This window comes from Macaca fascicularis, chromosome 10, assembly GCF_037993035.2.
Source record: "Macaca fascicularis isolate 582-1 chromosome 10, T2T-MFA8v1.1".
Lineage (NCBI taxonomy): Eukaryota > Metazoa > Chordata > Mammalia > Primates > Cercopithecidae > Macaca > Macaca fascicularis.
The window spans coordinates 19127304-19152860 of record NC_088384.1 but is presented as its reverse complement, the minus strand read 5'-3'; the positions used below and the strand labels follow the sequence as shown (position 1 = coordinate 19152860).

The following is a 25557-nucleotide window of genomic DNA, read 5'->3' as shown; positions in this document are numbered from 1 at the left end:
TGCGCGCCGAGTCATCGATCGGCCGACCCCAAGAGGCCTGGCTCCTTTAGGCCGCCTGCCCGCCTCCAGCTCTCGGGGTCCGCTCCAGGCGGCGCCCTCAGGAGTGGGGCGGGCGCTCATATTCCAGAGCCCCACCAGCAGGGCGGTCTCGGTGGCGGGGCTGTTTCCTCGTTTCGCCTCAGCAAGCCCTCAGCTCCGGTAGTCGCCGGTCCGGGGTTGTAGCCGTTTGGGGCGAGAGCTGCTCGGCCCCGCCGCCGTCCCCGTCGCCGCCTCCGGGTCCAGGCCCCACGGGTCGCCTGCCGCCGTCATGAGGTTGCGGGTGCGGCTTCAGAAGCGGACCTGGCCGCTGGAGGTGCCCGAGGCAGAGCCGACGCTGGGGCAGCTGCGCGCGCACCTGAGCCAGGCCCTGCTGTGCACCTGGGGGTACAGGTACGCGGGGGCCCGGGCTGGGCGGCCTGCGGGGAGTGGGGAGTGCTGGGGGTGGGTGCAGGGCGGGTTGGCGTCATCTGTGGGCTGCAGGCGCGGGCGTGGCCGGGCGCTAGGCCAGGTGCGGGGACGCCGGGGGTGGGGGGACCTTCACTGGAGGCCTCGGCTCTTCCGGGCGTCGCGGAGCGGGGGGCGGGGGGGTGCCGGCGACTGGACGCGCGGGTGGTCGGCTGGGGTCCTGCTCCTGGAGAACATGGCGCGGCCTCCCGGGGGCTCCGGTCCCCTTCTGGGTGAGTCATGGCCTTTGGTCTTGCAGTAAACGAAACCGGGGAGAGGAGGGAACGCAAAATTCCCACAACTGGTTAGATTTCAAGTTGGAAATGATGAGCTTGGCTTGGGTTAAACCTTTCTGGACTGTCAGGGGTCCGAGTTAATTTCTTCAGCTGTTGGGAGTATTTCAGTGAAAAAGTTTGGAAATTGCTGGAAGTTAAAAATCTGCCCTCCATCCGAGGCCACCGGTAGCTTGTATGGCTGCTGTGAAGCGGCAGCAATTTTAGATTGTTATGTTCATGCGCCAGGCATCGCGGCGAGCGCTTGGACTTAGCCGCTGAAAAGTTTTAGAAAGTACAGCGTGTAGGCGTGTTTCAGCCCTTTGATTTTCTTGGGCGAAATGTTGCTTTTTTGCTAAAACTGAGGCAAAGGTTGATCTTGAGAGCTTGCAGTTTGGGGGCAGTAAAGTTGAGAAAGGATCATATTCTGTTATTGGTTTATGGGACTGCAGATGAAGCTGCTTTGTTTCCCTAAAAGATACTTTTTGGGGAACAACAATTTGGGAGTAAAGCGGCACGGTAAGAGTGGTCCTCTTCAAATACTGAGCTAGTGGATTTGAAACTTGAGTGTGCTAAGGACGAATAAAAATGATGTTCCCTGGGGATTTTTAGGTGAATTCTTCAAAAACAAAAACCTTCCTACATTTTCACCTTATTTTTAGGGAATTGGGTAAAATGAGGCCGTTATTCTGAATTTCTCGCCCTTTCATTTTTCTGGATAAAACATTATTAGATTGAAAGTAAGCCTGTTTTTTTCCTGATTAAAAAAATAAACCCTAAATAAGATGCTGACATAACTCCTTTTAAACATTATGGTAAGTGACATGCCTACTGTATTTCTTGTTGTTAAACCCGTGTGTTTCACATACTGGCATCATTACCAGTAGGTTATGAGTAGAAGATTGAATAAATCTTCAAACTTAATCTTTTAAAGGTATTACCATGCGTATATATATATTTTATTATTTTTAAATTAGGCAGTCTTGAAAGGATGTGAAACTCAGTATGACTGCGCAAAAGGGCCCGTGGGTTTCTCTTTCAGATTTGTTTTTACGGTTGAGGCTGATTACCTGGACAGAATGTAAACTTCAGCTTGTGAAAGTAAACTCATTTTTTCTGAAAGTATTCTCATTTTCTAATAAATGTGCAGTTTTAAAATACGTCCATTTGATATTATTTAAAAAAAATCTTTACTGAGCAAGTGGAGCTAGGATTCTCATGAAATGCTTTTGTTTTGTTTTTGTTTTTTTTTTTTTACGAGAAAAGTGAAAGCAAGTTTATTAAGAAAGTAAAGGAATAAAAGAATGGCTACTCCGTAGACAGAGTAGCCATGAAATACTTTTGAAAAGCCTGGAGTTTCTAGAATTTCATTTCCTAGAATTACATACTCCTCTTAACTCCCCAATTTCAGAGGTAGAATCCTGGAAAACTACATATTACTTTAGAAATAGCTTTTCCCTGTTTCTAAAGTGGGAGGAAAAGCTGATATATTTATTGAGCGGACCATGACCTTTTCTACAAACAGATATTTGAACGTACATTGTACTAGATACTGTTTTAAAAAGCAACCTTTTGCTGTGACAGATGACCCATAAACACATAGTTCTTTTGAGGTGTTTTTCCTTTTTCTGCCAAAGTTGGGGTGGTGTTTTTGTGGGCAGATGGCAGATTTTCAACATTTTGTTTATCAAAGCATTTTGAAAACAGAAGCAGGGCCACTGTTTTCTAACAAACAGGAGTAGCTTCTATTTCAGTAATTTTAATTTCTCTACCAAGGACACTTAGAAAAAATATATTTACGAGTGAAATAAAAACATGAATTATTTGGAGCACTTTTCAAAATGCAGCATTGTGAGAATAAACAATATAATTTTTAAAGGAGTTCGTCTTTTGTTAACGTCCCAAAAAAGTAATGAAATTAGTATTGCTGAGTGTAAATGTTTTTAAAAATGTTTTATAATGTTTTGTTAGTTATTCCTCACCACTGTGTGATGAGAAACATTTTATTCTTCTAATGTCAAATAATCTGCAATGCAGAAAGAATGGGAGTTTGTTGCTTCAGGCTTATTTGAATTCTGAGCTTGTTTAGCAGTGAGCTTTTGGGTTTGTGCTGTGTTCCACTAAAAGGCCTCATAACTGACAGTCAGTAGAAGGGTGAATTTAGCTTGTCATCATCAGTAAGAGAGATGAATTTATACTCAGTCATATACATACACTCCCCTAACTTTTTGTGATTATGAATATATGGATCTGGTTTTTTGGGACCATTGTGAGTAAACTGTCCTGTAAGGATATTGAATAGACATCCTTGATTTCACACTCATCTTGATCTTTCCAACTAATGTTTGGTGGTTGCATTTATTTCACAAATACTTTATTTGCCAGTGTTGAAGATATGGTTTGAACTGTTCAGACATGATCCCTGATCTTATGAAACTGAAGTTCTAGTAGCAGGGGTAGGGTAGACAGATAATAGCTAAGTAGATAATGACGTTTCCAAGTAGAGCATAGCAGAATAGAGAGTGCTGGAGTCTGAATGAAAGGCATCTCTGAAGAGGTGACATTTGGGCTGAGACTGGAATGATGAGGAGGAGTCAGTCATTTGAAGATCTGGAAGAGCAAATGCAGAGGCCCGAAGGCTGCAATAAAGTTGATCTACTTTTTGGAACTGATGGAAAGCTCATGTGAATAGAGAACAGTGAGAGAGGACGGATGGCATAGGATGCAGTAGGAGAAATGGGAAGAGATCAAACGTTGAGCTTTGGAAGTTATGTTAAGGATTCCAAATAGAAGCTATTAGAAGATTTTAAGTGAAGGAATGATGTGATCTAATTTGTATTTTAAAGGTATTTCATTGAATCTTACATGCTGTCACTTGGAAGACACATTGTTTTATGTAACAGCAGGGGAAAAATGCTGTCAGTTGATATGTGATTGATTCTAGGAAGCATCTTAATTTCAAAGATGTCAAAATACAAAAAAGTACATCTTAGAATTGAGGAAAGCATGGATTAATGATAGAGAATTACTGTATCCTGTCCCCCAGGTGGAGAGTTTTGGCCATTAGAAATCTATAGATTAGGCATTCATTGATAAATAATTTTGATAATTTTCTCAAAACTTTAAGCTTGGTAGGGTCATCTGTGCCTATAGTCCTAGCTCCTCTGGAGGCTGAGGTGAGAGGATTGCTTGAGCCCAGGAATTTGAGGCTGCCATGAGCTGTGATTGTGCCACTGTGCCACTGCACTCCAGCCTGGGCAACAGAGTGAGACCCTGTCTCTAAAAAACAAACAAAAACAAAAATGTAACTGGACATGGTGGCTTATGCCTGTAATCCCAGCAACTCAGGAGGCTGAGGCAGGAGGCTTGCCTGAGGCCAGGAGCTTGAGACCAGCCTGGACAACATAGCGAGACCTTGTCTCTTCATGACTTAGTTCTTCTAGGGTCATACTGTGTGCTTATGTATGCTTCAGATGTGCTGTTGAAGGTAACAGAAGTAGGTAGCTCTTACTGTGCTTATCCATCTTTCTTGGCAGTTCTGATACCCGATTTACAATTACATTGAACTACAAGGATGCCCTCACTGGAGATGAAGAGACCTTGGCTTCCTATGGGATTGTTTCTGGGGACTTGATATGTTTGATTCTTCAAGATGACATTCCAGCGCCTAATTTACCTTCATCCACAGATTCAGAGCATTCTTCACTCCAGAATAATGACCAACCCTCTTTGGCCACCAGCTCCAATGAGACTAGCATACAGGATGAACAACCAAGTGATTCATTCCAAGGACAGGCAGCCCAGTCTGATGTTTGGAATGACGACAGTACGGTGGGTATTAAAGACCAATATATCAAATAGAGTAGGTGATAAGTCATATTGAACACCTCAGTTGAATTCTGTTCCAGTCAGGATAATTATCATCAATAGATTGCACATTATTTTTCATATATATATATATATATATATATATATTTTTTTTTTTTTTTTGAGACGGAGTCTTGCTCTGTCACCAGGCTGCAGTGCAGTGGCACAGTCTCGGCTCACTGCAACCTCTGCCTCCCAGTTGAAGCGATTCTCCTGCCTCAGCCTCCCAAGTAGCTGGGCGTAGAGGTGCACGCCACCACTCCCAGCTAGTTTTTGTATTTTTAGTAGAAACGAGGTTTCAGCATGTTGGTGTGGATGGTCTTGATCTCTTGACCTCGTGATCCTCCTGCCTCGACCTCCCAAAGTGCTGGGATTACAGGCATGAGCCACCGTGCCTGACTGCAGATTATATTTTTATAGAATATATTTTTTTAACTGCTAAATGCCTATACCAATATGGGGCTGGCATCCCAAAGTACCTAGTTTCTGCTTGTTTTGTTCACATACTGTCCTTCAGATGAATTATCCCTTGACTTCTATTACTGTTCCTAAGCTCATGATTCCTAGCCTTGCTTCTCTGATCTGGTCTGCTCATTAAGGCTATGGATGTGGTCCAATTATTTCCAAATGACTTGCAGGATATTTATACTTGCATTTTTAAATTGTCATTGCAGACTTTATATGTTCAACATAAATTTGGAAATATGTGTGCTCATGTTCCCTTCTTTGTCAGTGGCACTGCTGGTTTTCTGTGATTTTTGACTGCTTAAATCTAGCCCATTAATAAGCTTTGTCAGTTTTTCTTTTCCATTTCGGGTTCCAATGGCTTTATTCCTCAGTCTGTTTTCTGGGTTTGCCTTCTTCCTACATGGTTCTGATGCTGTTGTTCCCTTGCTGGCTTTCATTAACTCTTTCTCATAAACTTGTGCTCATAATTTTTTAGCTGAAAAATACCATGTATCTCTAGTTCATTGACCCTGTCATTTTACAGAAGAGGAAAATGACGTCTGTCCTCCTGTACCTGGTGCTCAAGGCTTTCTGGAAAGTTACTCCACTCAACTTTTTTAGGGGTAGTTTCTGTTCTTCCCTCCTTTAAACTGTCATCTCCAATCAGAACAGACCATCATTTCCCCCCGCCCCCACCAGCCAGCACATGCACCTGCTTGCATGCATCTGCATACACACAACCTGGTGACTGCTTTTGTGACTTTGATCTTACTGTTCACCCAGACTGGAACCTGTTACCTTTCCTCCCTCTCTTGTCTATATTTTCTACCCATCTTCCTAAGCCCTTGCCAACCATAGCCCAATAGTTTTCTTTAATTTCTTTGTATTGATTATCTGATTATCTTTATTGCCTTGTACATGCCTCATCATTTTTCCCACTTTTTTTTTTGTGTGACAGTGTACCACTCTCTCACCCAGGCTGGAGTATAGGGCATAATCTCAGCTCACTGCCACCTTACCCTTCTGGAGTCAAGTGATTCTCCCACCTCAGCCTCCCAAGTAGCTGGGACCACAGACACCACCATGCCTGGCTAATTTTTGTATTTTTGGTAGAGATGGGGTTTCACCATGTTGCTCAGGCTGGTCTTGAACTCCTGACCTCAAGTGACCCACCCACCTTGGCCACCCAAAGTAATGGGATTACAGACATGAGTCACCATGCCCAGCCTTTATCCGACCTTTTAATTGTTTGAATGGTGCAGATGATCACTTTTAGTTTTTTAATACCAATACACGTGCCATCTTGTTAATTGTTTTTTGTATGTACACTTATCACCTCAACTTAATTGCTGACCTTAAACATTTTTGGGTATAAGTATTCATGGTAACTTGTCATGGCATTAAGTATAGACATATTAAAAAATACTTTTTAATAGATTGGTAAGTTGTGAAAATTATATCCAGATATGTGGATTTTAGTTTATTTTTAAAATTATTGTTGTATCAGTGTGTTTCTGCCTCACAGAGGTAAACTGGGGAATGAGTAAGAATATTTTGCTGTATATTTAAATTATGTTTCTGAGTCTTTTTTGCTGATAGGCTTGTTCTGGGATAACTTAGTAGGGCCCATTACTTTTACTTCTGTGTACTTTAAAATTGTCTAGTAAGATGAAACTTTTCATAGTATTTGTGATAGTTTGCTAGTTTCCTTTTGGAAAATTTTGAGAAATTAATGTTGCTTGAAGTTACTAATTTCAGTTCTAAGATTTTGCATATTGTTTTGTATTCCAAGACCTTAAAGGGTGACAGGAAAACCTTAAGAGTATGGAAACTGAGCTCGAGATCTCATAAATAATGCTTTTAAGTACATTACACTCTGTAATGTAGAATGGAGCATTAGAAAAGGAAAATAGATGCGTAAAACTTGAAACCATAGGAGGTAAATTTTACTCTTGTAATTAAATATCAATTTTCTTATTTCGTCATATTTGGGAATTCATCCAGTACCTCTTGAGTCTTGAATGAGAAACGGGTAGCAGGTATCAGAATATAATATTAGCTCTCATGCATCTTAGTCACTTGTTTTAGTCTTTTGTAAATGACATATGGCAAAATGATCTGTTCAGAGAGGTGTGGTGCTCATCATTTTTTTTTCATTTTCACACATGTGAAGAATTTGATAAATACTCATATCAGAATAGCCCAGAGAATGTCAGTAGTTCCCATAGAGTAGGAGTAAGGTTTGACAAGCCCAGCAGGGGATTTTGATATCTCCCTCTCATGTACTTCAGCCTAGGGTAACTCTTTTTCATTTTTCCACATATATTCTGTCCCACACAACTGCCAATAAGTAGTAAGTGGCCAAAAGTTAGACATAGTGGTAAAGAAGCAAAACCTATTGTTCCATAGTTTAGCTTGATGTTAAGTGGTTTTTAATATAGTTGTTTCTATTTTCTCAGGAAATACGGAAATATTTTTGTGCCATACCTCATTTTTGGGTAGTGTGACTTCTCATTGGCCTCTAGGTTTTTACAAGTGACTTTGGATCTTTTCCATAAGCCACAGGTCTTGGGTCCTCAGAGATTTTGGAAGAACAGCTGTCACCTCTGGCTCCCTTACATTCCTCCAACCTTTTACATATACTGTGTAATTTTAATTTCCTTTGCCCCTTCTTTAATGGAAATGCAAACCCTAAAAAGAAGAAACTTATGCTTTGCATTAAGAGTTGGGCATATGCCTAGGAAACAAGCTTTCTGAGCAAACTTAATACAGGTAACTTAGTTTTTTTTTTTTTTTTTCATCTCAAAGTCCTGAGCTGCAAGTTTGGAGATCTGGGTTCGTTTCAAATTTTTATTAGTTGATAACCTTGATTATGTTATTTAATCTTTCAGATTTATAATTACAGGATCTATAAAAAGGCAATACCTGCCATGCCTGTTTTACAGGATTGTTATAAGGTACAAATAAGAAAACATTTTGAAAATAAAGACATTATGAAGTTGTAAGGTATTATCCTTCAGCATTTGTTCAGCAGACATTGAATACCTGCTTTGTGCTAGGTACTTTACTGGGGTTACAAAAATGGGTGACATGTAGTCTGTTTTTTTATAAGCTTGTAGTCATGGAAGGACGCAGATATGTAATCAGAAAATTGCAGTACAGTGCAGTGTGATAAGGTTAAATAATCAAGGCCGTTGTAAGGCAGAGTTGTGGTCTGTGTTACCTCTTTTGAAGAAGTGGAGAATATTGGGGTGAGTAAGAAGGCACTGGCAGAAAGTGAACTTAGTAATGAGTCAGAGATCAGGTGATGAAGGACTCTGTATGCGAAGGGAATTAGAAGTTTGGGCTTCATTTGTAGGCCTGCATTTCTCAGTGTCCTCTGAAAATCTAGTTTCGTGAGGTGGTGTTACAGGGATGCTGACTGGTGAAGACGGAGTTTTTTGGTAAAGTGTTATGCACACACTATTATTATTGTTATTAGACTCCTCAGTGCTTTTGTAATGCAAATATAGTATTTTGTGAATATGGAGGGTGAAGTTAGGTGGCTGCAGCATGTAGCATTTTCCACACTTATTCCATGTGGACCACCTTTTTTCCTAAGAACATCTAAGGCACAATTGAGGGAAATGCTGTTGTCTGCGTTGGGGAGGTACTGGTGAATTTTAAGCTGGGACATAGTACATGATCGGATTTTTAATTGTCAAGAAAACTCTGGCAGCAGGGGATGGGATGTATTGGAAGACAACAAAGTTGAAGAAGGGGTACTTGCAAGGGAAGCTCTTGCTGGATGTCAGGAAATACATGATGAGAGTCTGAAGTACCAATGGAGCAGGAAGGGGCAACTTTTAGACATGTTTAGGAGTTAGTTTCAGTGGAACTTTGAAGACTGATCAGATTTGGGACAAGGTTTAGTTAGGTAGAGGGAGGAGTCTAGGATGATTTCCAGGTTTTTGACATATCGGCTAGAATTAACAGGTGAGGAATTGAGGATGGAAGAGTAGGTCGCAGGCTTATTTATTTATAAGGACTCACTTAAAATGTCTCCCATTTCTGAACCCAGTGATGTACTTTGACTTTCAGCACTTAGTTCACGTTAGGATACAAAAAAGTATTGTGTAAAAATAAGTCTTTTTAATTAATTCGTTGTTTTGTTTTCCTTTTTCAGTTAGGGCCTAGTCAAAATTTTGAAGCTGAGTCAATTCAAGATATTGAGGATATGGCAGAGGGCACAGGTTTCTATCCCTCAGAACCCATGCTCTGTAGTGAATCGGTGGAAGGGCAAGTGCCACATTCATTAGAGACCTTGTATCAATCAGCTGACTGTTCTGATGCCAATGATGCCTTGATAGTGTTGATACATCTTCTCATGTTGGAGTCAGGTTACATGCCTCAGGTAAGTACTGCAAGCAAAACACAAACATCTTATAATTGCTCATACATGTGGATGGTTCCTGCTGTCAAGTTGCCCATAGTCTGAGAGTGGCAGAGATAGACAGAAATATAAAGCATTGTGCTATATTGGTGAAGTTCTGGGAGAGACATATTCATATATAGGATGCCAGGAATTCATGGAGGAGAACATTTAGAATATTGCTTCTCAAACTTTAATGTGCTTTGGAATACCTGGGGACCTTATTAAAATGCAGATTCTGATTTAGTAACTGTAGAATGGACCATGTACTTCTTCATACTCCTGCATAATACCAATGTTGCTGGTCTGAGAGCCATGTTATAAGTTAAAAAGATATAGAGTAATTCGGTGATCAGTGCACACCTGCAGCATGCCATGCACTGACCCAGAAATTAGGATATAAAAACATTGGGATATTTCCTGTCCTCAAGGAGTCCATACATAAATAGAGGAGAGAGACAAATAAAAAGATAATCAGAAATAACACAAGTAAACATAGATAATAATACAGTTGAAGTGTAATGGAAATATGAATAGACTGTTAGGGGACGAAAGGAAATGGCAAAAAATTTTTCTTTGAAAAAGGCTTTACAGAGGAAGTGATATTTGATTATTTTGGAGTTTTAAATAATCATATGGTTTTGCTAGGCAGAGAAGTGAGTCTTGGAAGAGAGAGATCAATCCCTGTTTCCATATTGCAATTTTACCTGTTTGAACAAAAATTTTGATTAAAAGTGTTGTAATATATTATCCTACAATATAAAATATAATGGCAATATTAATGATGCATTGTATTAAGAGGACTATGTGGAATGATTATTTCAAACAAGTTAGGAGTCTTTTGGATTTTTAATCTTTTTGAGAGTAACACCTTTCTTCATTATTTGTTTCCCTTTCATTTCGTTCCCCAGGGCACCGAAGCCAAAGCACTGTCCATGCCGGAGAAGTGGAAGTTGAGCGGGGTGTATAAGCTGCAGTACATGCATCCTCTCTGTGAGGGCAGCTCCGCTACTCTCACCTGTGTGCCTCTGGGAAACCTGATTGTTGTAAATGGTAATTGAATAGCATAGTCATGGTTGCTCGTTTATGGATTCTTAGACGTTTCTTTCCAAATGTTTTATAGCCACTTCAGTGATTGGCTATCATGATACAGTTGTGAGTCCTTCTCAACTTTATTGAATTCCTAGACCACTGATAACATGTGTCTGGAAGATTATAGAGTAAGAGGTTGTTGGGTTGTTTAGGCCAGCACCCTTCACTCTTAGGGCATCCATTTTCTTGATGTCTTAATCTTTGTAATATTTTGCTCTGGGGGGTAATATTTAATATTATCCAATATTATCAATATTTGATAATATGAGTGAAATGAGCCTATTATACATGAACTCTTTGGAGAATACTTTTTCTTTATCCCTGTGGATGGCTTTATTTTTTTAACGAAGGTCTTGAACTGAGACATGGGGAACTAGAGCTGGGGTCACCATTTATCCAAGTTCGCATCTCTGTGGCCAGCAGTGCACAACAACAATGCTAAGTTTACTGAGGCCTTAGTAAGTGTGTGTTTTATTTACTGGGCCTCCCCCAACAAATGTCACTCTGCATAAATAACTTTTCCTGTCTCCTTTTTCATATTAATAAATTTCACTGGAATAGCAAGGCATTCCATCTTTGTGTTTTAGTTCAGATACCACTTTGGTTCATATCAACTCCTAGTAGTCTATCATAATCACACATCCTGGAGATCCATTTGAATGACTAGGAGCTTTCATTTTTATTCTGTTTTGTTTTTTGAGGTTTATCCTTTTAGTTAGAAAGATAGTGTGGCAAGATTGGGAGGGCTGCATTTGTTGTTTTGTTTATTCAGTATAGCTCATCTTTTTTGTTTAGCAAAGGAAGTTGCTTTGGTAAGCCTTAGGTCAAAGGTTTAGGTCAGGTTTTCAGTATGTTCTGCAGCTGCTCCTTTGCCTAGATGAAAGTTAGGTAGAAGCCTTATCACCACTTAAAAGCAGCAAAATGTTTATCTGTTTCATTTATTGAAGTTTTGTGTGAGATTCTGTTTGAAAAAAATGGTGGTGGTTTTTTTTTCCTGCTAAAATCTATTTTGAAAGCTACTGACTTATGCTGTCTTGATCTTTGAGATGTTGGATAGTTCTCATTCCCCTCTTACGAAGTTTCTTTTTCTTTTTCTTTTTTTTTTTTTTGAGACAAGGTCTTGCTCTGTCACCTAGGCTGGAGTGCAGTAGCCAGAGCATGGATCATTGCATCCTTGACCTCCTGGGCTCAAGCGGTGTTCCTCCTTGGCCTCCTGAGTAGCTAGGACCACAGGCGTGTACCACCACACCTGGCTATTTTTTATTTATATTCTGTAGAGATGAAGTCTCACTGTGTTGCCCAGCCTGGTCTCGAACTCCTGGGTTCAAGCAGTATTCCTGCCTTGACCTCCCAAAGGGCTGGGATTACAGGTGTGAACCACGCCTGGCCTCTTAAGAAATTTCTATTTCTTTAGTCATAAGATTCTTTGAAATGTTATTTAAAAGTCTCAAAACGTTAGGTTTTAATAGCTTTGGTGGTACTTCACGTTTGTCAGGACATGACTGTCTGATGACACTAGGACCTAGCAATGTCTATTCAGCAGTTCATCATAATTAGCAAATGTAGCTTTTAGTCTGGCATTCTTGTACACAGAGTGTCAACAGTTTCTGCCTTCCTCTCATCATTCTGCTACATCACATCATAACTTGCAAGGTTGAAGTTACCAAATAGTAAATGTGTAGTTGCAAATTTTGCCTTGATTTCTTATAAAAGCACTTAATGACATGTATAATAACCTCTATTCATTAGATTCAGAATACTTAATATAAAAAGAATAACTACTGAATGTCTTGATGATTTCTTAATTTCTCATACTTTGTTTCTTTACTGTTCTTGGCAAATCAGCTCTTGGCAGACTTGCATGGCAGCCAGCCATTCCAGGATTGATTATTTGAAAAGAGCAGTGTGTCTTTAAATCTTTCCTTCACTCCAGGCATCCTGCTTGGTGCACATGTGCATAAGCACATCACTGGGCTCTTTCATGGAATGAGTTGAAGTGCGCCTTTGTATACATGATTAAAATTGAACCCTCTGGTGATGTCAAGAATATTGGTCCTTTGGGTCTGGAAGAGAGATGATGCTCTGAAAACTAGCAAGATTATTTTAATGAACAAGGGAAGACTCATTGCCAAGGGTTAAATAAAAGATAAATGGAGTTTTTAGTGACTTCATTAGAAATAATGATTTTATTGTGTTTAGTTGCCTCTGATTAGCCTTGTTGTGTATCTTTCAATTACTAATAAGCTGCTGCCTAGTAGATTTTATATAAAGATGCTTACTGTAGTTTTTAAAGGTGGTGTTGTAGAGTGATTTTACTTCATGTGATGCCAGGTTTACACTTTTGAACTTGCTGTCAGAGAAAGAAATAGGCGAAGAACAGTTTGTTTTATATAATGTGTCCTTAGTATATTAGGAGCAAGGAAATGCAAGCCCATACTAAAAAAGAAAGGCAGTTGATGAAGTGACAGAATTTTTTATCATCTTTCTTATGTTTATTTACAGCTACACTGAAAATCAACAATGAGATTAGAAGTGTGAAAAGATTGCAGCTGCTACCAGAATCTTTTATTTGCAAAGAGAAACTAGGTAATATAAACATTATTTAACTTTTGGAGTGAAACTCTGTGAAATTCGTGTAAGAAAAAAATCTGAAAGATAATGTTCAAAAGACAGAAAATTTCTATGTGAGATTAAAGCATATGTAAGATAATGTGGTTTGCTTAAGAATGCAAAGGTTTAAAAAATGCGAAAGTTTTGCTTATAATTTGAGGAGTTTGTTTCTTTCCTGTTTTTCTTAGGGTCATAGAGTGCTGAATTATATTGTTATGAGATAACACTAGTATGTAATTTATTACAGTCTGATGATAGTTCATAGTTTCTGTACTAATCTTTGGAGATCTCTCTGGTATCATATTTAACCAATATAGAGATCTGTGTTTCATGGAAGTAATTCAAGTTCATTATTAAAGATTATTGGAGGAAAAACTGCAATCAAAATCTTTGTTTAAACCTACATAAATTTGATTGCTGTTTTATACAGATTGATACTTTACCAAAAGTTTGCATTCTAGATAAGGTTTTGCCTAAACTCTCTAAAATTATTAATAGATGCAAAGAAGACAGATTTTCCTTTTTATCATTTTTCAGTTAAACCAAACTGTGAGAGGCAGTTACAGGTGGTTGGAGGAGAAGAGATAAGGTGGAGAGGGGAACTGACATTTTTTAAGTGCCTGTTTCATTCTGCACTTGTGTCCGTACATATGTTATTCCATTTAATCTTCTTAGTAAACTTAGGAGGGTTTTAAGAGCCTAGTGGGAATGTTGTGGTACAGTGGGAAGATGGCATTTATAGCAGTCCTTTAGGAAAGGCTGGCTAGATTGACATTGTTGCTTTGAAGGTCTAAAGACTTATTCTTGCTCATTCCTAGGGGAGATCAGCCCTGAGAGATTGATTTATACTAACTAAAACTGATGGGAAAAGGAGACAGCAGAATACATATTTATAATGGTCTCTGGTTGGATGTAGAATCAGAACTTGGGCATTAGGTGAATTGAGCTTTTTTTTTTTTTTTTTGAGACGCAGTCTCACTCTGTTGCCAGGCTGGAGTGCAGTGGTGCTATCTTGGCTCACTGCAACCTCCGCCTCCCGAGTTCAAGCAATTCTTCTGCCTCAGCCTCCCGAGTAGCTGGGACTACAGGCACACACCACCACGCTCACTGATTTTTTTGTATTTTTAGTAGAGACAGGCTATCACCATATTGGCCAGGCTGGTCTCGAACTCCTGACCTTGTGATCTGCCCGCCTCGGCCTCCCAAAGTGCTGGGATTACAGGCGTGAGCCACTGCGCCTGGCCAAGTTGAACGTTTAATGGCAGACTAGGCCAGAGTTTCTCAATCTTTTTATTATCACTTCCCAAAGGAGCCTTTGGAGATTTTTCCCCTCGATCTCTCTCCTTCATGAAATTTAATACCACAAATATATTTTATTTATGTACTGTGACCCTTTGAAGGATCACAAACCAATATAATAGTTTTTAACCTGTCAAGGACCAGTTTTTGCCCCTGTTGAAACTGCATAAACTGGACTGATGAATCTGTATAGATGGCTTTTATCATTAGGGTCAGAAAAACTTGAAATTCCTTGGCTACGACACTCCGTATTGATCACCGTATAGGGAGGACCTTGTTATGGAGAGTAGAAGTACTCTACACTCTTATGCCCATTTTCTAGATCAGGAAACAGATCTAGAGGAAGCTAAGTTACGTAAGGGTCACAGAGCTAATCAATGGTGAAATACAGGATTGGAATAGATTTGGCTGACTCCCAGCCTTTTAAAACAACTTTTACAGGAATGTAGCTCAGATTGCTATTCTTTTTCTGCTTTTTCTTAGATAAGGAAAAAGGAAATGGAAGGGAGGAAGAATGTTAAATACTGTTAAATTACAACTTTATGGACTGTTATAATGAAGTATTTTTAATAAAGTCTTTTACGTTGAGTAGGAATATGCTGCTCATTTGGCAAGTCATTTTAATGATTTTTTACTGTGGCTGATAGCACCTAGTAACTACAACTAGGCACTGTTATTTATCCTTTTATTCATAAGTTTCTAATTAAATAGTTATATACCAGGTTGCTGAAGGAAAAAATTCATTTAAGGAAAATCAGTTTTCACATTTGAAAAAAGCCCTTGAGCCAAATTGATTTTTAAAAATTATACCTTGACAGCAAATTTCAGTTCAAGATTGCAAGTCACACAACAAAGATTTAGACATTAGCTGCGTGTCTCTTTCCTTCTTCTTATCGATCCCGTTATACTGAGTGTTTTATTTGTTATAGATAGTGAAATACATAAATATGGAATGGGGAAGGAGCAAGCATAAATTGTCTACTGATACACTAGGCACTGCTCGTGGAGCTCTCAATTGTAACAACCTTATCGGGTATAGTGGTGGCGTCTCCCTTAAACAGTTGAGCAAAAAGGTGAGGATCAGAGGGGCAGGTTATTTGTCCAAGGCTATACACTTGGTAAATAGCAAAACAAGTGGGAACCTCAGTTGCAATTTGGTAGTGCGTCCATACTTTAATATGAGTCACATGGGGATCTTATTAAACTACAGGTTCTGATTTGGTAGGTCTGCAGCAGGCCTGAGATTCAGTACTTCTAAACAGTTCCAGGTATTGTCAATTCTGGTGATCTGTCGCCCACATTTTGAGTAGCAGTGTGGTGGCTAAAAATGAGTGCTTTTGAGCCACACGGACTTGGGTTTGTGCACTGTTCTGCCACTAACCATGGGGCCTTGGACAGGCTTTCTGTAGCTTGACCTGTTTTTAAAATGGCGATAGTAATTACTTAGGAAAGAACTTCTGATGTGAAAGTTTGAAAAATGCTTGACACAGGTGCTGATACATAGTCATCATGTGATAAATGCTATTAATTTACCAGGTTCTAAGCGTTACAGGAGCAGGTCTCCACTGTGTCCTCAGTGCCCAGCACAGATTGATAGCTATTCAGGAAATCTTCCTGTGTATGAATCTCACACGAGCTTTTTCTACAATTGCAGCCTATGAGCTAGAGAGGTTGGGCACAACTCTACTAATTTGATAGCATGGAATTTTTAGCTTTTATATCTAAGATTCAGTTTTATCAAGTCTTGCACTGTACTTCTTCCATGAAGGAATTTGGTTCATGCTTATCTTTGTGAATTATTTGTGAATATTTATTTGCCATGTTGATTGTGTTTGGCAGAAATAGAGGACAGTTTTTCCACTTGATTTTGGGTTTTGATTTTTCATTAAAAAATATTCTAGGGGAACATGTAGCCAAGATATACAAAGATCTTCAGAAACTCTCTCGCCTCTTTAAAGACCAGCTGGTGTACCCTCTTCTGGCTTTTACCCGACAAGGTAAGAGATGAAATACTGTCTCAGTTCAAGGGACTGTAAAGAATGTAAGTATACTTAGTATTCTTGGTGGGTATGACATCTGACTGCCCTCTTTTCTGCTCCTAGCTAAATGTTCCTCTTTTAAGACTAAGCTTAATATTCCTTAAGTGCTATTTACTTGCTCTTTGTATCTCCATGCTATTTTGTACATATTTTTATTATAGACTCTTTTCCATGGACTATAATTGTTGATATGATTTCTTTCCACCTAAGGTTGGGAATATCTCGAAGGTAGGGAATATATCTTACGTTTGTATTCTTGTGGTCTAGCATGGGGTCAGGTACATAATAGATGCTCTTTCTCTCTATACACACATACATTTATATTCTGGGCTTTTGCCCAGAAATTATATGTCACTTCCACTCACATTTTATTGAAAAAATAAGACAAAAATGGCCAAGCCTGATGGTAGTGGGGTGGGGAAGTATAATTATGTGTAGGAAGTGATTGAGAACCACAATATTTTTATATATATGAGAACCACATATATTTATATATATGTCTGTATATATGTGTATGTGTGTATATATATACACACACATATAAATAATATATGGTCTGTAATTGGATCTGAGTTTTTTTTTTAAACCATTTATTGGAGGCTCTATGCAGGCACTTTGTTGGATATTTCACATGTACTCTTATTTACTGCTAATGACTTTGAAGTAAATTTTATGGTACTTATTTTATACATGATGAAATCATAATTCGGTAAGGTTTATAATTCACTCAAGATCCTTATATTAGCTTTCTCTTATTATTTTTTTTTGCAGTTAAAAAAATTTTAAATCTCAGTGACTTACAGTGAAATTTACTTCTCGCTCGTGTACATGTTGTGTGTGGGTTTGCTTTGGCTGAAGGAGTTGTCTTTATCTAGGACATGCTCCTCTTGTGGTGTGCCAGTGGCCCAATTATGTGTTGGTTCAACGCTTTTGCCCAGAAATTATATATGTCACTTCCACTCACATTTTATTGAAAAAATAAGACAAAAATGGCCAAGCCTAATGGCAGTGGGGTGGGGAAGTATAATTATGTGTAGGAAGTGATTGAGAACCACAATACAATCTACCACAATTCTCCAACTAGTAGGTAGTTTCTGACTTATGTGAACAGATAGTGGCTTTTATTTGCTCTCTGTGTGTAGAGAAGTAAGTAACATTTTTGGTGTCAAGTTGAATGGTGGCATGTCTATTATAACAGTAGTCTTCTCTGTAGTTGGTGATGAGGGAAAGGAAGTAATGTCAATTGAAAAACACATATAGATATGTCTTTGTTGGATTTTGATTATTTTTGCTAGTGGAGGATAGTATCACAAATATTTTGAAGGTGCTGATAACCAAAACATAATTTTCACTGAACTTGGAACATATTATTTTTCTTTTCCTTTCTTGGCTTTGTTTCTGAATTTATCTATCTCTTTTTAGCCTGCTAGACTTCAGGTAATAGTAATTTGCTAACACTTGAGTGCTTATGCTTGGTGTGCCAAACATTGTTCTAAGCACTTAATACGTATTAATACGTTTACTTGTCACAACAACTCATTGAAGTCGGTGGGATGTAATATTAATCCATTTTACAGATGAAATTAAGTTAGAGTTTAAATAACTTGTCCAAAGGCACACAGTTAATAACTGGCAGGGAATCAGATATAAAAGCCAAGAATTACTCATTTTCTGTAGTTGAATAAAGAAATACTGTTGTATTGAATAATGTTTGAGACCGAAGAGGCCATTGGCTAGAATTTAGCAATTGTTATAGTTATTTGATTTATATTAAAAAGCATTTGTCTTTCTACTAAAACATCAAGGGAGTAAGGGCCTAGAGTTGCATGAGTTAGTAGTAATTATAGTCAAGCTGGGGTTAAAAATTCGTTGTAGATGATGCATACTTGGGAATAATTAAGAGTACCATCTAATTTTTTGCCACTTTAGAAAGGAACAGGTGGCAACTTTGTTGACTGTGTGGAGAAAGCCAGATGTTCTTTACTCAGTAATACCTGTTACTTCTCTTTTTTTCCTTTTAGCACTGAGCCTACCAGATGTATTTGGGTTGGTCGTCCTCCCGTTGGAACTGAAACTACGGATCTTCCGACTTCTGGATGTTCGTTCCGTCTTGTCTTTGTCTGCAGTTTGTCGTGACCTCTTTACTGCTTCAAATGACCCACTTTTGTGGAGGTTTTTGTATCTGCGTGATTTTCGAGGTGATTTCCATAATGAAATATTCACAAGAAAAGGCTCTTTCTTATTGTCTTAATTACTCAGCTCACCAAAAGTTTTTAGTTGTAGGATTTTTCTGTTGCAAATAATTTTAATGGCCTTAAAGAGACTGACTCTAAGCTTCATATACCTTTGCCTGTGTCCCTAAAACCCTCTCATTTTTGTATTTTGCACAACACAAATCGCTCATTAGTGTAAGGTTATTTCAGGATAGAAAAATGAAAGTAAGACAGGCTTATTTTCTCGCTAGAGACAATAGTCAGCATCTGACTTAGAAATGAGCTGGCATTTCTGAACTGCTTTCATGGTTGAGACCAGTGTGTAAGTTAAGAGAGTTTTGTTGACCTGTTCCATGTTGCCAGGGCAGCTTTATTTCTGTATGGTCACATTATGGTGACCTGGTAATTATTGTGGCACTGATGATGGTAGAACTTGTGCATCAGGATTTCCTGCTACAAGGCCAAAAACCTGATTGTGGAACTTTTTTTCTGCTGCCACCATTTTACTACATATTGGTGTTTTCAGATTGTTTGACCCTGGGGTGGGTCATGAAATCCATTTAATGGGTCGTGTTACAAAAAAACCCACAATGGAAAAATCCATATTTATTTTATAAATAGCATTCCTATTTATGTTTTTTTCTTTTAAAATTTCAAAATGTAAGAAGTGTAAATGACCTGGTTTGTTCCTTTCCTCTTCTTTGATTCCTGAGGTCCTCTTTTTGCTTTTTTTATGTCCCTGAATTTGACATTTAAAATGTTATTTTGTCTCAATTGGCAGCAAGAAAGCATCATCTCAAAAAATAATTCATTTTATTTTATTTTATTTTATTTTTTTGAGACAGGGTCTAGTTGTGTTGCCCTGGAGTGCAGTGGCGCAATCATCGCTCATTGCCACCTCCAACTCCTGAGCTCAAGTGATCCTCCCTCCTCAGCCTCATAAGTAGCTGAGACTATAGGCATGCGCCCCCATACCTGGCCAACTTTTTTGTTTGTTTATTTTTAGTGGAGACAAAGTCTTGCAGTGTTGCCCAGGCTGGTCTCCAACTCAAAAAAGAATTAAAAATATAGTAAAAAAGAAAAGGCAGAATTACTGATGTATATGGAAGCACTGAGGAAAAGCAGGGTATGATATAAATACTCATAAAAGGAACAAATATCCTTTCACTTGTATATTCAAGTTTAGGATTAAAGCACAATTATTCTTTAATTTTTAGATTGTGGCCCACAAGCTCATTTGTAAGCTATTCAGATTTTTCTATAGATACAATGTTATGGGGCCAGAGCTTTTATAAACCTTACTTCCTTGCTAATGTAGTAACTTGTAGAGAAGATATCATCATCTTTTGTCCAAACACTTTTGTATACTTAAAGTTGAATGGGTTTCTTTTTCCCCATTTCACATATTTCAAATAAAGAAGTACATTAAAAAATACTTAGTTCTGGTCATGCTTCTGATAGCTGAGTCATTCAGGACATGGTTGGGAGAAAATAGTGTAACCGGAATATGGATGAAAGACTAAGTCAGCGTGACCTCCAGTAATGAACATGGGCTGTAATACAGAAACTCTGAGGTTACCCAGTTTGGTATAACATGAGACATTGGATTAGAAGCAGGTGACGCACCTAAATGAGATTAGGGGGAGAAGATACAGTGTAGAACCAGTTAATGTAGGAAGAGAGTAGCCACATGTTTCTCCATAGTCCCTGAGGAGTCACTGCATTGAATTACTGGGTAGCACAGAGCAGCGGTGATCACCCTTAACCATCAAGAAAGTGTTTGAATTAGATAAGAAAATATGAATGACATAGTGTGTGTTATATAAATGATTAGTTTTTATTTTCTTTTTTTCTCATTCTTAATGGGTAAGTTTCACTTTTCTTAGGAGAAAAACAAAACCCATTGTTTAATGCTGGATGAATGAAATGTTTTTAAATCCTTATTTTTCATTTTTCCTTTGCAGACAATACTGTCAGAGTTCAAGACACAGATTGGAAAGAAGTAGGTATTTTTAAATATTAAGGCTAATGTCCATAACACAGAAATGACTAGTGAATTAATATATTAAGGGTATATTTTCACTTTTATATGATGTAATGAAATCTGTTTTCATTTAATTTACGCTAAATTTCAGTAAATGAAAATGTTTTCAACTTTTACTTTAGACTCAGTCCTTATTTTCTTATAATTATATGGAAAAAATGTTAACACAATGATTATTTTTCATCTTTACTTATTGTAAAACATTCTTTTGTTGCAACAAAATTTAAATGAATTGTCTTTGTGCTGGAGTAGTCATCAGCTGTTCAGCTAGTTAAAATAGTACCTTATGAAAAGAATATATTATACTGTTTCATAAGGTACTATTCTAATGTCTCCATAACAAACTGCAAGGTAGAGCAGCAAGTGCTGATGGAAAAGCTGCTGCAAGTTATACAGAAGATGTAGCTAAAATCACTGATGAAGGTGGCTGCATTACACAACAGATTTTCAATGTAGATGAAACAGCTTTCTATTGGAAGAAGACGCCATCTATTTCATAGCTAGAGAGAAGTCAGTGCCCAGCTTCAAAGGACAGGCTGACTTTTTTTTTAGGGACTAATGCAGTTGGTGATTTTTGAAGCCAGTGCTTGTTGACCATTCTGAAAATCCTAGGGCCCTTAACAATTATGCTCACTCAGGCCTGGTGCGGTGACTCACGCCTGTAATCCCAGCACTTTGGGAGGCCGAGGCAGGCGGATCACCTGAGGTCAGGAGTTCAAGACTATCTTGGCTAACACGGTGAAACTCTGTCTCTACTAAAAATAAAGAAAATTGCCGGGTGTGGTGGTGCGCATCTGTAATCCCAGCTACTCAGGAGGCTGAGGCAGGAGAATCACTTGAACCGGGGAGGCAGAGGTTGCAGTGAGCCAAGATCGCTCCATTGCACTCCAACCCAGGAGACAGTGCAAGACTCTGTCTCAAAAAAAAAGAAAAAAGGAATTATGCTAAATCTGTGCCTTTGCTCTGTAAATGGAACAACAAAGCCTGAATGACAGTACGTAGTTTATGGCATGGTTTACTGAATATTTCAAGTCCACTATTGAGGCCTACTGCTTATAAAAAATACTCCTTTTAAAATACTGCTCATGGACAAATGCAGCCAGTCATCCCACATCTCTGACGGTGATGTGCAAGGAGATTAATGTTTTCATGTCAGCAAACACAACTGCATTCTGAAGCTCATAGATCAAGGAGTAATTTTGACTTTGAATCTTATTATTTAAGAAATACATTTTGTAAGGCCATGGTTGCCAGAGACAGTGATTCCTGATGGATCTGGGCAAAGGAAACTGAAAACCTTTTGGAAAGGATTTACCCTTCTAGATGCCATTAAGCATATTCAGGATTCATGGCGGGGAGATGAAATATCAACATTAACAGGAGTTTGGAAGTTGATTCCAATCCTCATGGATTACTTTGAGGGGTTCAAGACCTCAGTGGAGGAGTGCAGATGTGATGGACCTAGCAAGAGAGCTAGAATTAGAAGTGGAGCCTAAAGATGGGACTGAATTGCTGCAATCTCACAGTCAAACTTGAATGGATGAGAACTTGCTTCTTATGGATGAAGAGAGAAAGTGGTTTTTTTAAAAAAAAAAAGTCGGCCGGGTGTGGTGGCTCACACCTGTAATCCCAGCATTTTGAGGGGCCGAGGTGGGCGGATCACGAGGTCAGGAGATTGAGACCATCCTGGCTAACACGGTGAAACCCCATCTGACCTAAAAATACAAAAAATTAGCCGGGCGTGGTGGCAGGCGCTTGTAGTCCCAGCTTAACTTGGGAGGCTGAGGCAGGAGAAAGGTGTGAACCCGGGAGGTGGAGCTTGCAGTGAGCCGAGATCGCGCCACTGCACTCCAGCCTGGGCGACAGAGCAGTGAGACTCCATCTCAAGAAAAAAAAAAAAATGTCAGTTTTTGGGTTACAGGTGGTTTTTGGTTACATGGATAAGTTCTTTGGTGTGGTGATTTCTGAGATTTTAGTGTACCCGCCACCCAAGCAGTGTAAACTGTACCCAAGATGTAGTCTTTTAGCCCTTACCTCCCAGCCTTTCCCCCTAAGTCCCCAGAGTCCATTACGTCATTCTTATGCCTTTGCATCCTCATAGCTTAGCTCTCACAAGATTTGGTTTTCCATTCTTGAGTTACTTCACTTAAAATAATGGCCTCCAGCTGCAACTAAGTTGCTGCAAAAGACATTATTTCATTCCTTTTTATGGCTGAGTAGTATTCCATGGTATACATATACCACCTTTTCTTTATCAGTGGTTTCTTGGAATGAAATCTATTCCTGGAAAACAAAGGGTTTCGAATATTACGTAAATTTAGTTGACAAAACAGAAGCAGGGTTTGAGAAGGTTGACTCTGATTTTGAAAGTTTTACTGTGGGTAAAATGCGATCAAACAGCACCGCATGTACAGATAAATCTTTCATGAAAGGAAGAGTCCGTCAATGTGGCAAACTTCACTGTTGTCTTATTTTAAGAAATTGCCACAGCCACTTCAGCCTTTAGCAACCAGCACCCTGACCCGTCAGCAGCAATGAACGTGGAGGCAAGACCCTCTACTAGCAAAAAGATTGCAACTTGCTAAAGACTCAGGTGATTGTTAGCATTTTTTATCAGTAAGTATTTTTAAATATGTTTAAGCGCATTGTCTTTTTAGATACAATGCCACTGCACACTTAGTATAGTAAACGTAGGATTTATATACACTGGGGAACCAAACAATGTGTGTGACTTGGTTTATTGCGTTGGTTTGGGACTGAATCCACAATATCTCTGAGGTGTACCTATAGATCTTTACTATGAAAGCAAATGAGAACTACAGGGACACATCCAGATCACTGACCTTATCTTGTTCTTTTATTTTTCTTTTTCCTACAGCTGTACAGGAAGAGGCACATACAAAGAAAAGAATCCCCCAAAGGGCGGTTTGTGATGCTCCTGCCGTCGTCAACTCACGGCATTCCATTCTATCCCAACCCCTTGCACCCTAGGCCATTTCCTAGCTCCCGCCTTCCTCCAGGAATTATCGGGGGTGAATATGACCAAAGACCAACACTTCCCTATGTTGGAGACCCAATCAATTCACTCATTCCTGGTCCTGGGGAGACGCCCAGCCAGTTCCCTCCACTCAGACCACGCTTTGATCCAATTGGCCCACTCCCAGGACCTAACCCCATCTTGCCCGGGCGAGGCGGCCCCAATGACAGATTTCCCTTTAGACCCAGTAGGGGTCGGCCAACTGACGGCCGCCTGTCATTCATGTGATTGATTTGTAATTTCATTTCTGGAGCTCCATTTGTTTTTGTTTCTAAACTACAGATGTCAACTCCTTGGGGTGCTGATCTCGAGAGTTATTTCTGATTGTAGTGGTGAGAATTGCACTCCCAGAAGCCTTTTAAGAGATATATTTACAGCCCTTAGGGGTGGTGTGACCCAAAGGTTCCTTTGTGGCAAGGTTGGCCTTGGGAATAGTTGGCTGCTGATCTCCCTGCTCTTGGTTCTCCTCTAGATCGAAGGTTGTTTTCTGATGCTGTTCTTACCAGATTAAAAAAAAGTGTAAATGACATGGTGGTCTTGATTTTTATTACAGAAAGATATGTAATAAATATTCAGAACAGATACACAATGTTATTTGGACATTTCAGAATTATCAGAACATAGCATAGGCAGATAATTTTTGTAAGGGGTTTCTGTTTTTTTGTTTTTTTGTTTTGTTTTGTTTTTTCATTTTAGCAGTGCTCTATCTTTTTCAAAGGCCTGATTTATGAACTGAATGAAAGCAGCTAGTTTGGTTGAACTGGACTTGGGGTGGGTGCTTTGGCCACACACCCACTCAGGTCCACCTCTTCTCTCTCTGCAGCTCTTTCTTGGGTTCTGTGGTGGAACTTTCTGGGCTGTGAAGCAATGTTGTTCAAAGGCCATTTGGTATTAGGGACTCCTGTTTGTGGCTCCTGGGATGAGGTGGTTATGATTTTGTTTTCCTTGTGTTTTGAACACTTAGTCCCTAATTTGTAATTTAAGTAGATGATATCTTTTAAAAAAGTTTTACTGCTGTGAGTGCTAATCAGGTATGGTTCTTCAAAGATAGCCTCTTATTTGAAGAACATTTTGCTTTTCAGACTTAAATACACAAAATTCAAGATTTATTTTTTCTACAACAAGAAAAAGGCCAAACACAAATGACTTATACAAACAACTATAGAAACATGCTATAGTGACAAAATCTGATTCACAACATAGGAATAAACCACTACTAGCATCTACAGAAAATAGGAATATTGCCAATGTCTTCCTGCTTTTTTAAAAATTGTTTTGCATATAAGGAAATGGCTTGGAATGTTAAGTGCTGCAAGAATATTTTGAGTCCTACATACAAGTGAATTTTTTTTTTTTTTGCTACACATGTATATTGAGTTTTTTTTTTTTTATCATCACAGTGAAGAAAATTCAGTCAATAATATGATTTTCTTGAGGCCTGTTACTTTTAGTAGCTTAATGTATAGTAAAGGATTGGAGTTGTTTACATTTGTTTCTGTGGTATTTTGTAATATCTGAGCTACAGGACAGCCTTTTAAAAATGTGTTCACTAGATGCCATATGGCTTTAATTGGGTCTAACAAGGTCCTCCTGAAGCTTTGTTGGGTCCATATACTAGTTCTCTGATACATTTCTTTGTGGCTTTGCAATGTTGTGTTGCACTATGCAGCGGATGTGTGTATGTGTGTAATGGGTGTGGGAGGACATGGTGACGACTAGAAGCACCAAATACTATAAAACAAC

General features: G+C 39.0%; 1 protein-coding gene across 8 annotated transcripts; it reads left to right on the top strand.

Moving 5' to 3' along the window:
* The first annotated feature begins 8 nt into the window (after positions 1 to 8).
* On the top strand, positions 9 to 24341 carry FBXO7 (F-box protein 7). Of its 8 annotated transcripts, none has more exons than XR_012418807.1 (10): positions 9 to 429; positions 4444 to 4586; positions 9235 to 9462; positions 10392 to 10533; positions 13075 to 13158; positions 16383 to 16478; positions 18542 to 18718; positions 20698 to 20735; positions 23256 to 23370; positions 23656 to 24341. XR_012418807.1 is itself a non-coding variant. In XM_074003896.1 (9 exons), the coding sequence occupies exons 3-9, from the start codon at positions 9286 to 9288 to the stop codon at positions 24040 to 24042; spliced, it is 1101 nt and encodes a 366-aa protein (XP_073859997.1). In that variant the 5' UTR covers positions 9 to 429; positions 4444 to 4586; positions 9235 to 9285; the 3' UTR covers positions 24043 to 24341. The 8 variants fall into 8 exon arrangements, 5 of the variants coding, with proteins under 5 accessions (XP_073859997.1, XP_005567544.1, XP_065378292.1 ...); XR_012418805.1 differs by having other exon boundaries at positions 4292 to 4586; XR_012418806.1 differs by lacking the exon at positions 9 to 429 and adding an exon at positions 539 to 716.
* The last annotated feature ends 1216 nt before the right edge of the window (positions 24342 to 25557 follow it).

Coding starts and splice junctions, on each gene's coding strand:
- FBXO7 (XM_005567487.4), top strand. CDS start 308: ATGAGGTTGCGGGTGCGGCTTCAGAAGCGGACCTGGCCGCTGGAGGTG. Junction 430..4,291: donor CTGTGCACCTGGGGGTACAG/GTACGCGGGGGC, acceptor CTTTCTTGGCAG/TTCTGATACCCGATTTACAA. Junction 18,719..20,697: donor GTATCTGCGTGATTTTCGAG/GTGATTTCCATA, acceptor TTTCCTTTGCAG/ACAATACTGTCAGAGTTCAA.